Source organism: Lontra canadensis, unplaced genomic scaffold (assembly GCF_010015895.1).
Source record: "Lontra canadensis isolate GAN:19392208 unplaced genomic scaffold, GSC_riverotter_1.0 scaffold13, whole genome shotgun sequence".
Classification (NCBI taxonomy): Eukaryota; Metazoa; Chordata; class Mammalia; order Carnivora; family Mustelidae; genus Lontra; species Lontra canadensis.
Window position 1 is genome coordinate 21,467,441 of NW_022631007.1, and position 12,243 is coordinate 21,479,683.

Consider the following 12,243-nt stretch of genomic DNA (forward strand, 5'->3'; position numbering starts at 1 on the left):
ATATATCCATCAAGAAAATATACATTATACCCTTTCCAAGACTGTTAGCTTTTGAATAAGAATGCAAAGCAAAACAGGTACAGACACTTGATGGTAAATGACAATTGGTTTTGTGCACAGATATTGAATGGACCTCTCTCTGCATCAGCATGACATGGAAGACTTAGAAACAAGGCTTTGAGAGGCTTTAAAAACAAGTGATTTTTAAAAATTGAAAGAATATGGTAATCTCGCTGACTAGGAAATATGTGTAAATGCTGTTGCAGCTACCTGCCATAAAGTGTAAATATCTTAAAGTAGTTAAGTGACCAGATTGCTAATGCTACTACAGAAAAAGCTGAACAGCTGTCTAGTCTAAATTTATCACCTTGGTGCACTCTTTGCAATTAAATACTTTAATGCGCACAAACAAGAAACCAGTAAAGCATATAGAAAAATGTTTTGGCTAATGTTCTCTTTCTCATGCAAATATGTGCTGTACATGTAATAAATATATTTTCGTTTGCTGGAAAATGCTCTTCTGTGCTCTAACAAAGTATTCACTAATGGCAGGTTAAATGCTTAGTAAAGTGTCTAATGGATACAGCTCTTTTAAATGTCTTAACTGAAAGTTCTGTAAGCTTCACTAGATGACAAAAGAAACTCGCAAGCCAATATCACATGTTAACTTTTAGAATTTACTGAGCCCCTATATTCAATTGTATCAAATATGTGAGATAACTTACATAATTATAGGCATCCTCGTCATAGCTAAACAGGTTCAAAATGGAGTATGCACAGGGAACAGGAGGGGAGGGAACATGGGAGGTCATGATGGGGTTCAAAATATGTATAACTGATCAAGAATATGGAATTTATTTTCATGGTCAGGAAAATTATTTAACGGGTGTATGTTTTGAAAGCCTAAATAGTGAAAGTCGTGGTAGGAAAATAAGGTAATAGAAATCAATTATTATTATTTTCCAAATATAGGCTTCATGACATGTACCGGTAGAAAGGGATTTTTATGCCTTGTCCTACTGGGGCTTTAGAAAAATGCACGCATTGTGGACTTTTAGAAACAAGAGTCTTTCCTGAAAGATATTTGTGTATTGTATAAAAGGGTCAATTTCAATAATTCCTTGGATCATAGTGAATCTAAGGCTTCCTTGATAATATAAGATAGAAGGTCACCAATTCTGTAATTTTAGCCACTGGAAAAACTGTCAAGACTCAACAGGTGAAGAGGAGTGTTCATTAGAAATAAGGCAGCTCAATCTCCAAATTCTTTATAATACTTGACAATAAAAATGCTGTAATTTTAGTGAACAAATATACTCTGAATCTATTGAGTTTATTTTTTATTGCAAGCTTTTAAATTCATCATTTGTTTTCACATTTTTCATTTCATCATTTTGCATAAACGTAGCTTTCAATATCAAAATTGAGTGTTTCCATGTAAAACAAAAGTTCTTAGCATGACTATAAAGAATTTGGGGAAGGGCTAGAACATTCACATATTCAAAGACAGAGACTGAATGAAGCAATGGAAAGATATGCAATTGTGCTGGCAGGAAATACCGGCCCATGTTTGTGGGAAGTTGGAAAGATGAATTCCCATCTGGAGATGTTTAGCTTCGCACTCGGGAGGATCTGCGCCCATCCTTACTGTCTGACTCCAGATTCCTGGATGTATATAGTTGTGCTCAGAGCGAGGAAAGGGGAAACAACACCCGGTTTTCCATTTCCCATTACCAGCTATGATTGGGTTTCTCTATATTATTCTCTTTCACTGCTAAAGAAATTTTGAGTTTTTTTTCTGCCAACTTCAAACAAGCTAACAGTGGTGACTAAACAAAAGGCAAAACACTTTGAATACAATAGCTGTGCCAGGAAAGAAACAAAAATATTAAAATCTGAGGAGAGTGTACAATTTCTGCATTAATTTGAGGTGGGCTTTTTTTTTGGCACTATCAATACTTCTGGTAAGTTTGAAAAGCCATTCTGTCAACATTAACATATGTTAAAATGTTTATACATTCCCACTTTACGTGTAAATTTAGCTTCCAGCAAATAAATACCATACTTGGTGTTGGCTTCTTTTGGTATTTTGATTTTCTTATTAATTAGGTTTTTGGTTTTTTTGTGGCTTTTTTTTTTCAAATTTTTAAATTGACTGCAACATGCTCAAGTAGACTTTCTAGTCGATTTGCCCAAATTCCAACAGGAATTGGTTTATAAATTGGTTCCAACTGGAACTGGTCATTTGGAATTTCCAGCATGGGAAATTATTTTATATGTGCCTTGGTAAGTACCCTAAAATTACAAATCGATGTGTCTAAATCTAATGAAGAAAACAAAAGGTACTGTTATGTAAATGCTGAGCTTAAAAATATCTATATGACTGGGCATCTAATAACCATCTAGACTTAAGGGCATCATGTACTTTTTTTTTTTGCCCCTTACTTAGCATCAAATGACAACAGCCCATAAGCACAGTAAATACTGTGCTGTACTTGCCAAGTTAAGATGATTGGTTTATCCTAGCAGTGCTATGGCAAATTGTCAACAGATGAATTTTTTGTTTGCTTCTGCAGACTCAAAGCCTATGTCGGGAGTCATGGCTATATCCCCCAGGCGATCCTCGGTTCCTATGGGGTTTGTAAGTGTCCTGGTATGAGTCAGGATAATCTTCTTCCACAAGAGGGTAATGATCTCGGCTATGCTGGGAACTGGAAGACAAGCGGTTCCTACTCTTCCGAGCCCTTTCATTGTGATAATTTTCATCAGCAGTCATTAGACTTCGTCTTTCAATTGGAGAGTTCTCCGTGGAGTGGTTGCTGTGCCTCATACGCTGACTCTAAAAATAGCAGATAGTTCATTGATTACATAATGTCCGTTTCATTCATCTAGAATGTGTAAATGTACGTACAGCATTAGGGTCTGCACAACAAAATGTTAACTGATTTAATAAAACATTTTGATGCACAAATGATCTACTCAAAAGATCTGGTCTGTTTTATTTGGGGCACAACATGCAAAGATACTAAAATGCAAATAGTTTATGAATTTTTTTTTTAAGATTATTTATTTATTTATTTATTTGACAGGGAGAGATCACAAGTAGGCAGAGAGACAGGAAGAGGGAGAGAGGAGGAAGCAGACTCCCTGCTGAGCAGAGAGCCCGATGTGGGGCTCGATCCCAGGACCCTGAGATCATGACCTGAGCTGAAGGCAGAAGCTTAACCCACTGAGCCACCCAGGCGCCCCTAGTTTATGAATTTAATTACATAATGCTATCTGATTATGCTTCCTATTAAAAATAGACAATTGACAGTTAACTGCTGAATGGAACTTAATGCATCTAGGAAGACCTAATAACTCCACTTCTACTGCAAAAATGAGGATCACTTTACTATTGGGAAATAAGTTAAAGTTCAGAATAGCATTTGCTATTTTATTTCTCTTGAACTGATAAAATCCTTCTCCTCCTGAAGTCACACACTTCACCTTTATCTAGCTGAACGTTCCTCATACCTTTAAAAAAAAATTCAAGAAATTAGGATTTGTGCTGTCCATAAACTAATGTGCTTGTTTCTTCATCATACATAAATGTTAAGGCTCTCAGCAATATTTTTTCCAAAGGAGTATACAATAATTCTAAAGCTGGCTAACTGATATTTACAATTCTTGCTTCCTCAACTGAAATGTCCCACAAAAATTACCTTCAGATATAAACTAAATTCTTTTAATATCATTAACTGAAATTGATACTGTCAAACACTTATTTGATGGCTCAGAAACCGTTACTCAACATTTTTCTTCAAATTACGGGAAAACATGTATCATAGCTGTGTCTCTCTACTTAGGTCACCTCAGTTAAGGATCAGGATCCCAGGTACCTGGGTGGCTCAGTTGGTTAAGCAACTGCCTTTGCCTCAGGTCATGATCTTGGAGTCCCGGGATTTGGTTCCGCATCGGGCTCGCAGCTCCACAGGGAGTCTGCTTCTCCCCTCTCATGCTATCTCAAATAAATATATAAAAATCTTTTTTAAAAAATAAAAAAGAAACAGGATCCTGATGAGACCAAGGACCCAGATCCAGTTCCTCTAAGTGACACCTTCACACAGGGGGAAAAATCATTCAGCAGGCATAGCCTGTGCCTTTAACCCCAGCCAGAGTCTAGCAATTAAATACCCATGGTCACTAAGAGAGATAGTGTCCAGGACAAAGAGTATTATGTTAATTCAAGTGAAGCTGGGAGAACCACTGCAGGTGGATGTTTTAGAGGTGATGAGTCCGGAGTGTTCTGTCCATAAACAAAGCACATTTTGCTTAACCTACACTACAGAAGCATATTGCTTTGTGCATCCATTTCTCATCCCACCGAGTATAATTCGGAGCCAATCCAAACTAGTCAGTGGAGATGTCTACACTTGGATTAGCACAGAGGCCGTGAAACCATGCAAGAGACAGTCCCACGTATTACACATATTACACGAGCACATTTCCCCTGTTCATTTCCAGCCTCAAAAGCTATTCATTTGTAGGGCAGGTTTTTGCTTACAAAGACGAAATTTTGCAGCAAAGTAATATGGTTTAGAATAGCATTTTAGAAAGTGCCCTTTCTCTCAGAGTTAAGTCTATGTGATCTCCAGTTATGATTATCGTTATAGCCCATGAATATAAAACTAGTCACGATACAAGATGGCTCAACAGACTACAAGTTCCTTAGCCAGCTATGGGTTAGGCTATATTCCAGCGGGTGCTTGATAAATGGTAAATAACAACTGATGTAGGAAGGCAAAAGTCCCTTTGTATCATACTGTCTCTAGCTCCTCACACCCAGCCCTGAGTGCAGCACTAGAAGAGCAGAAGAAAAAACCTCCTTCTCCTGCACTTATCCCCAACTTTCCTAAAGGACACCTGCCATCACCATTGGCCAAGATGGACGCCCACATACCCCCAAGAAAACTCAGGGATCTGTCACCATTTCTGAACAGAGTGGCTCTGCTCGTGTCCATGTTCTGTACTGAGCAAGCTCGGGGACAGGCCTGGCAGTCTGGGAGGGCAGGATTAATTAAGGGCAGTCAAAAGGCCCATCTGTTCCAAAACACTTGACTTAGCTTGCCATGGTGCCTTACCCTGCCATCAATGTATAATCTTTAAGAAGTGACCTGGAGAAGTAATGGACAGTTGCACTGTGTAGGAGTGTGTCCTGGCAGAGTTTAGACACAGGAGGGATTAATTTGTCTGAGTAAAAGTTACTGTACATTAACAGAGAGCAAAGTTCTATGGAAAGGGCCACTGTGGGTAACTCGGCCTATGGTAGACTATGGTGAGGTAATATTTTAGATTTTTTTATATATATGTATATATATATAATGCCCACCCATGTTTCCCTCTTCACATTAACGATTATCCAGTCTTCATCCCAATCAGGTTCCCTGTAAAATCTTCAACCTAACACTATAAAAAACATGTGTGGAAAGTGACAATACCTGTAACCCGGAAATTGCTGTGGGATATGGTGAGAGTGCAGTTGAGCCCAAATTCCTTCCGAGCAGAGGGGTCATGGGGGTGCTACTGGTAGTGTGGGTAGCACGCCAGTAAGCTTCAAGGTACTCTCCCAGATGTTCGCACGCATCCTCCAACTGATTTTCATCCAGTATAACATCAAACATCTCCTGCAGATGATAAGAAAAAAAATCCATTCTACTTATGCTTCAGGTTTTAGGCAATGAAACCTAAAATTCCACTAAATGTAGATAATAGCATTTCTTTTTTTTTTTTTTTAAGATTTTATTTATTTATTTGACAGAGAGAGACACAGCGAGAGAGGGAACACAACCAGGGAGAGTGGGAGAGGAAGAACCAGGCTTCCCACAGAGCAGTGAGCCAGACGTGGGGCTCGATCCCAGGACTCTGGGATCATGACCTGAGCCGCAGGCAGATGACCAATGACTGAGCCACCTAGGCATCCCCAGATAAGAGCATTTCTAACATCTAAGAGCAAATATCACTTCTGAGAGGCTGGACTGGCAGTTTCTAAAATTAAAGTCAAGTGAAGTGCTCCACAGTTAACCAAGTGCAAATTTGGAAATTGACATGAAAACAGAAGTGCTCATTAAATGTTCAGATCTTCCACTGTTTAGAAGTAAAAGATGAGGTGACTGTATCAGCGTCATATGTAGAATATAGCAAAAACACATTAATATCTATCCATAGATTCCTAAGGAGTTCAATGACACTTACTTGAGAATACAAGAGAAGCAAGTTAATGGCATTGAAAGAGGAGTTCTAAAACATTCTGGGCAATGACCATATCATTGGAATAAACATTTCATCTTCCAAAGTAACTACATTGAAGGGAATAACATTGACTAAGATAATTTTCAGAATGCCTGTGAAAATGTTTTCTATTTCATGATAAAACAATATGGAAAGAAGGTTTAGGATTAATGCCAGAAAACCACATTAGGGTGATTTCTGCTACCAAAAGATCGTTGTGTGAAACAATTAAAAAAGAACAAGGCCCATGAGTATTTAATCGTGGGAAGGAAGGAGTGTCTGGTATCCGTGTTTCTCTCAGTAAGGGCTTTGTCCAACATCCAGCCTCTAATCAGGAAGTGTTTTCCCCCACAAGGCAGCAAAATGGCACTTCAGCATCACAGCAGTGTGGCTGGGAACACACACAGGACGGACAGTCAGAAAACCGTGGCCCCTCGAAAGGAGAAAAGCCATCCCATAGCTTAGGGAAAACACACTTCCAGCTTCCAACAGTTGGATTCACACCTTCCCTCTCGCACCACCTCTGCCACTATCTACCTACTTTTACAAGCTCATTTTGCCAAAATAAGAACCTTCCACTAATGAATCAAATACAGGGTTGCTGCCATCAGCACAGATACTGTGGCTGGATTGTAGGTTCGTGGCAACTGGACAACTATGAGTTGGTGATAGGTTAGCTGACTCACTCTGGTTGGTGTGAGGTTTCCCTCAAGCAGAAGTCACCATGGCAACGATCTCTTTCCCAACATTTACTATTTGAATGTTTTCATCACATTGATCCCTACTGAACATTTTGACCTTAATTTGCAGAGCAGTTTGAAAGTCAGGGAGAAATATTTAACAGTGGCAAATGTTTAGTAATTAGGCAAAGAATAGGTGACTTCAGTCCAAACCGACTAGCGTTTGAGAGGACTCAGCCAATTCAGCTCATGTAGAAACCTTTCCCCAGGTGCCTGGGTGGCTCTGTCAGCTGAGCAAATAAATGGCTCCTGATTTCAGCTCAGGTCATGATCACTGGGTCATGGGAATGAACCCTATGTTGGGCTCTGTACCGGGCCTGGAATCTGCTTAAGATTCTTCTCTCGGGCACCTGGGTGACTCAGTTGGTTAAGCAACTGGCTTCGGCTCAGGTCATGATCCTGGAGTCCTAGAATCAAGTCCCACATTGGGCTCTCTTGTTTAGGAGGGAGTCTGCTTCTCCCTCTGACCCTCGCCCATCTCATGCTCTTTCTCTCAAATAAATAAAAATCTTAAGAAAAAAAAAAAAGATTCTTTCTCTTCCTCTGGCCCTTCACCCTCAAAAAAAGAAACCTTTCCTCTTATTAGTCAATTTCAGATAGTTCTTTGCATATTTTATTTATTCATAACATATTTACTCAGTACCTATTTTGTGCTAGGCATGGTAAGCACCCAGTGGCAAAGGATACAGATATCATCCCTATGCTCAAGAAACTCTCCTCTTCTAGTGGGAGACACAAGTATTAAAATCCATAATACTCCAAGTCATACTGGGACTTTCATTCAGAAAATAGAGAGACTGAGCCAGCGATGTTCAGAGCTGCAGCTTTAAGCTGGGAATTTAGAACGAGGCCCATAGACACAGGTGAGAGTTGAACTATGAGGGAGGGGAAATAATAAGTAAGTCAAAGAATTCTATCTGTAGAGGGAAGAGAAGAAAACAGATAAAGAGAAGACTCAACAGGAGAAAAAGACCATGTGGCCCACGAGAGAATGGGAAAACAGCTGGTTCCTAGTGTCAGTCAACATATATCCTTACCATAAATCCCCTGTTCCACGAAAGTAACTCAAGGGAACTTCTGCCTCTGGCTGTTAAAAGCCCCCTTCCCATTAATGTAACCCATCAGTAGGTACAAATGTCAAGTCTGAGAACTTTCCCTAAGGCTCTGATACGAACTGGTGTTCTCGGACAGCACTGCTGCACTAACTTGAGTGGGAGGAGAACATCCCCCCCGCCCCCACCCCCAAAGAGTGCATGCAGACTCAGAAAGATGACCCAGGAAGAAAGATGACACTGGGCAGCCCAGGAACAAACGTCTACTCTCAGCCACTGCACACTCAAACTGTCCACAAATTCTAAACTGTGTGTCATTTGGAGTCTGTGGTTTACATCATTTCATTTACGTTACTGTCTACTTCACTTACATAGGTCTCATTCTATAAGGTGGGTTCTCAAAAATGTGGGGTCTCAAAAACTCTTTTTTTTTTTTTTGCTTTCATAAAGTCCCAAGTGAAAGAAACTTCTGAGGACCCCTGGACCGAGGGTCCAGACTATGGGAGTCAGGACAACTAAGCCCAGAAAGAAAAAAAACCAGGAAAGCAGCCCCCACTAAAGGGTATCATTTGAATAAGGTTTCTATCCACTTCACTGTTCCACATGTTACACTGTCACACTGCAGATAAAATTAAACATACACTTTATTACAAGTCATTTTAATAAAGTACTCCTCTTTGCCAATGGACAGAATTTGTATCTATTAGCACACGGCTGTTTGCTCAAGCCTCAATCATTTCTAGGAAACGGTATTTTTGCACCTGCTAAAAAGACAGCTATATGATGAAGATGATTTGAAACTGCTTTTACACTTTCAAAAGCACCAAGCAAAGCAAATTTCAGCTTCTGAATGAATACTGACATATGCGTCTTATTTTCAATGAAGAAGAATTTCACAGCCTGTATATCTGTGACAATTTTTCTTTTCAACTGTTTAGGAAATAACACAGCTGATAAGACCAGAGTGTTAGAATGTGAGTATGAGGGCATACATTTTTTTAAGAAATGATACATGAAATTCAAAGAGAAGCAGCCCCATGAGTTATGCAAATAAGCTTTGCCAAGTTTTCAAAAATTTAAAGGTTCAAGTCTAAGTCTAATTAGTTCCTTACTGTGCCACACGTGAGACTTCCAGCATGGGATATGGATTCAGATAGCTATTTAATCAGCAGCAGAGGGTGTGGGTAAGGGGACGGTCACAGGCAGTGAAGAGGGACCCACTCAATGATACCATGCCCTTGGTGAATGCCTGAGATAGGGTAACACAAAAAGCTGTTTGCCAAGTTCTTCCACAGCAGACACCTCCGGCATACTGTGATGGGATCTTTCCTTTAGCTGAGGTGGGCGGAAAGAATGTGGCTGCTGAAGTAAATACACCATGAGCAGAGGAGTCAAAACAAACTCTTGGAAAACCAGGGACAGCAGGTGCCTTTTCTGCATAAGCTTTTTGGGGGAAATGAAATACTAAAGCATTATAAATGTAAGAAGAGTGAAAACCAGGCCTCCAGCTCATCCAGTGGTTCAGAGAACGAGATGACAGGAACCAGGGAAAGCAAAGACTGATGCTGAATTCAGTGGAAAGGAAGATCTGACATATCTTTTAAGAAAATCTTAAGTACTTAACATTAAGATCTGTCCGGCTGTCCATTCACAGAGCCACACAAAGTTTCCCAGGGAAGGTACCTGAATCAAGGCAACTATCCTGATCTGCCTGGGACTGAGTGTTTTTGGGTGCTTCGGACTATCAGTGTCTGAATCTGGACAATCTGAAGGGAAGTGGGACAGCTGGTCACCCTAGTTTTTACAGAAGATAGAGCACTTCTCAGTTTCTACATCAAGAATTGGAGTAGGTTCTGTTTATTTCTTTTACATTCCTTTGTGGAGGAGATGCTGAGACAAAGTGGACACAAGTCTTTCTTTATGACTATGAAATCCATCCTTTCTAGCATAGAGGGGAGGGTCTCATGAAACCTAACATATAATTTGTAATATGTTTTATCTAGGATATTGCCTTGAATATTTCCTAATAAAAAGTTCATAAAACTTAGAAATTAATTTTGCAATTTAATTTTAACTTTTTTTTTTTTAAAGTTGGTGCATTACAGAAGACTTGCTAGGCAAGAAATTAAATACATGTAAACTCTCCCATGGGATGTGCAACACTTTACATTTATTTATTGTGCATAGATAAAACCTTAGGTGGTGCCTATTTCCTATTTCTAAGAGAAAAAAAGAAATAATAGGGGTAAGTACACTTTTTATTTCTTTGCTCCTAGAATACAGACATCCTGAATCTGTTACCATTAAAAAAAAAAAATGACTAGAAGATATGATTCTGTAAAATAAAATGGCTGAATGGCACATATGTAATGCCAATTATAAAATAACCAACTGATGTTTCTTTCATATCACAAGTGCATTCTTGATATTATCAAGGCTTTTGAAGTCCTGATTACTTAACCACTGGTCAACTAGTGATGGGAAACTAGATGCTAAATTAAAAGAATCTTGGAAAGACTTAGGAGGTCTTACAGGGGATAAAAGAAAGCCTATAAATATTGTGGGCTCTAGCAGCTCATCTCAGTTTCCAACTTCAAGAAGCTGAATGGGAAAAGACAACCAGAATTCCTGCCACTAATTTCGGGGGCAAAACATGAAAGCAAAGAGTATCAGTAACTTTGATCCCTTGTAGTTTCTCTCTTAACAATCTGTGAGGTTCCTCATAAACCCACGCACATTTCCTCACCACGCCCCTCCATCCTGGCCATTCTTCTTCTTCAAAAACTACAACATCTCCCAGTGTTACTGTCTGTAGAAGAGGCACCCAGTATTTTTGTTAAGCTCAAATTAACCCAATGCTTTAAATCATAGCTCTGGTGGGAATGCTAAGTTGGTGGGGACCTAAGTCAGTGTTATCCAAGTTGGGTGGCTAAGATCCCCGCACAAGAGTAGTCTTTGGATTGAGAGAAACTAGATCCCACGCAGCCTTGCTTCATGAGGGAAACCTCTCAAACTGATTACTCTCTTTTTCAAAAGCACTATTATGAATTAAACTGTGGACGCCCAGAGGCCCCGTAATAATGAAAGCACCACTGGAGACAGTTACTTTAAATAGACGGGTGAATCCACATGGTTCTAAATAATTTACATAAAACGGCTGGGAAAGAGCAGTGGAAAATTACTACCATGATAGCAATACGGTCAAGGATACTGGGCACTATCATTCACTTCAGAGTTCTTGTGTTTACTAGAATAAATCTGAGTCTATTCAGCAATGCAAAATAAAGGGTGACAGAAGAGAACGCCTATGGTTACTGTAATGTTAGAGGTTTGCGTGACTCTGTGAGGAGATGAGCTCCCCCTCTTGCAGAGAGAGCGATCAATGTCATTTTGCAAGCTCAAAAAAATGACGCAGCTCAAAGATCCACAGGGTCATTTTATGGTAACACAAGCCAGCTTGTAACTAAGTAGGATTAAGGGATTATATTTCCTTTATATATTCAATTGTCTGCCCGTCTGCTTTTCTCACCATGTATTATGAGGCTCTTATTACCACAGTACTGCGGCGATTTGATGAACGTTGGTCTTCTTAAAATGTACTATTTTCAATTTCTCTGAAAAGGAAAAGGGTACTAATACCTGGTAGAACAACATGAAATCTCACAATATACTGTATAGATGGATATTCCAATTAAAAATTTAGGCTGGTCATATTTAAAAAAAAAAAATGGGTCCTAGTCTCATTGGTTCCTTTTCTGTCTGCATCTCACCCGTTTTGTTGTTGTTGTTGTTGTTGTTGTTTGTTTGTTTGTTTGTTTTCTGTGAATCCAGAGCTGGCAAGGAAGCAAAGTCTTCCTTCTTCCAGAATACAACTGTCTGTGGCAAATGAAACATGGCCACAGATTCTCTGACATTCTCTCCCCTTAGATGGAGGGTTTATGTCCTCTCTCCTTGAGTCTGGGGAGTTCTTGGAACTCCTTTGCCTAGCAGAATGCTGTACCATTCATTATCTAAGGCCAGTATCTAAGCCTAGGAGATTGGAATACTTGGCTCTTGGAGCCCTGGGAGCTGCAGTGTAAGAAGTCTGAATCCCTGTCAGAGAGAAGCCATGGAAAGGCCCTGAGACCACATGGAGAGAAAGAGGAGCTGGCTAAGCCCAGCCTTCCAGTCATCCCTGCTAA

The 12,243-nt window shown here is 39.7% G+C and overlaps 1 protein-coding gene across 4 annotated transcripts in view; it reads right to left on the bottom strand.

Moving 5' to 3' along the window:
* Positions 1-2,425: 2,425 nt before the first annotated feature.
* CACNB4 (calcium voltage-gated channel auxiliary subunit beta 4) overlaps positions 2,426-12,243 on the bottom strand; it is a 238,695-nt gene continuing 228,877 nt past the window's right edge. For all 4 annotated transcript variants that reach the window (XM_032857798.1, XM_032857799.1, XM_032857800.1 and 1 more), the window contains 2 exons: positions 5,481-5,666; positions 2,426-2,839 (listed from right to left, as the gene is read on the bottom strand). In XM_032857798.1, the coding sequence (XP_032713689.1) occupies positions 2,579-2,839; positions 5,481-5,666 (447 nt within the window). In that variant the 3' untranslated portion in view covers positions 2,426-2,578. The remainder of the gene's footprint in view (positions 2,840-5,480; positions 5,667-12,243) is intronic.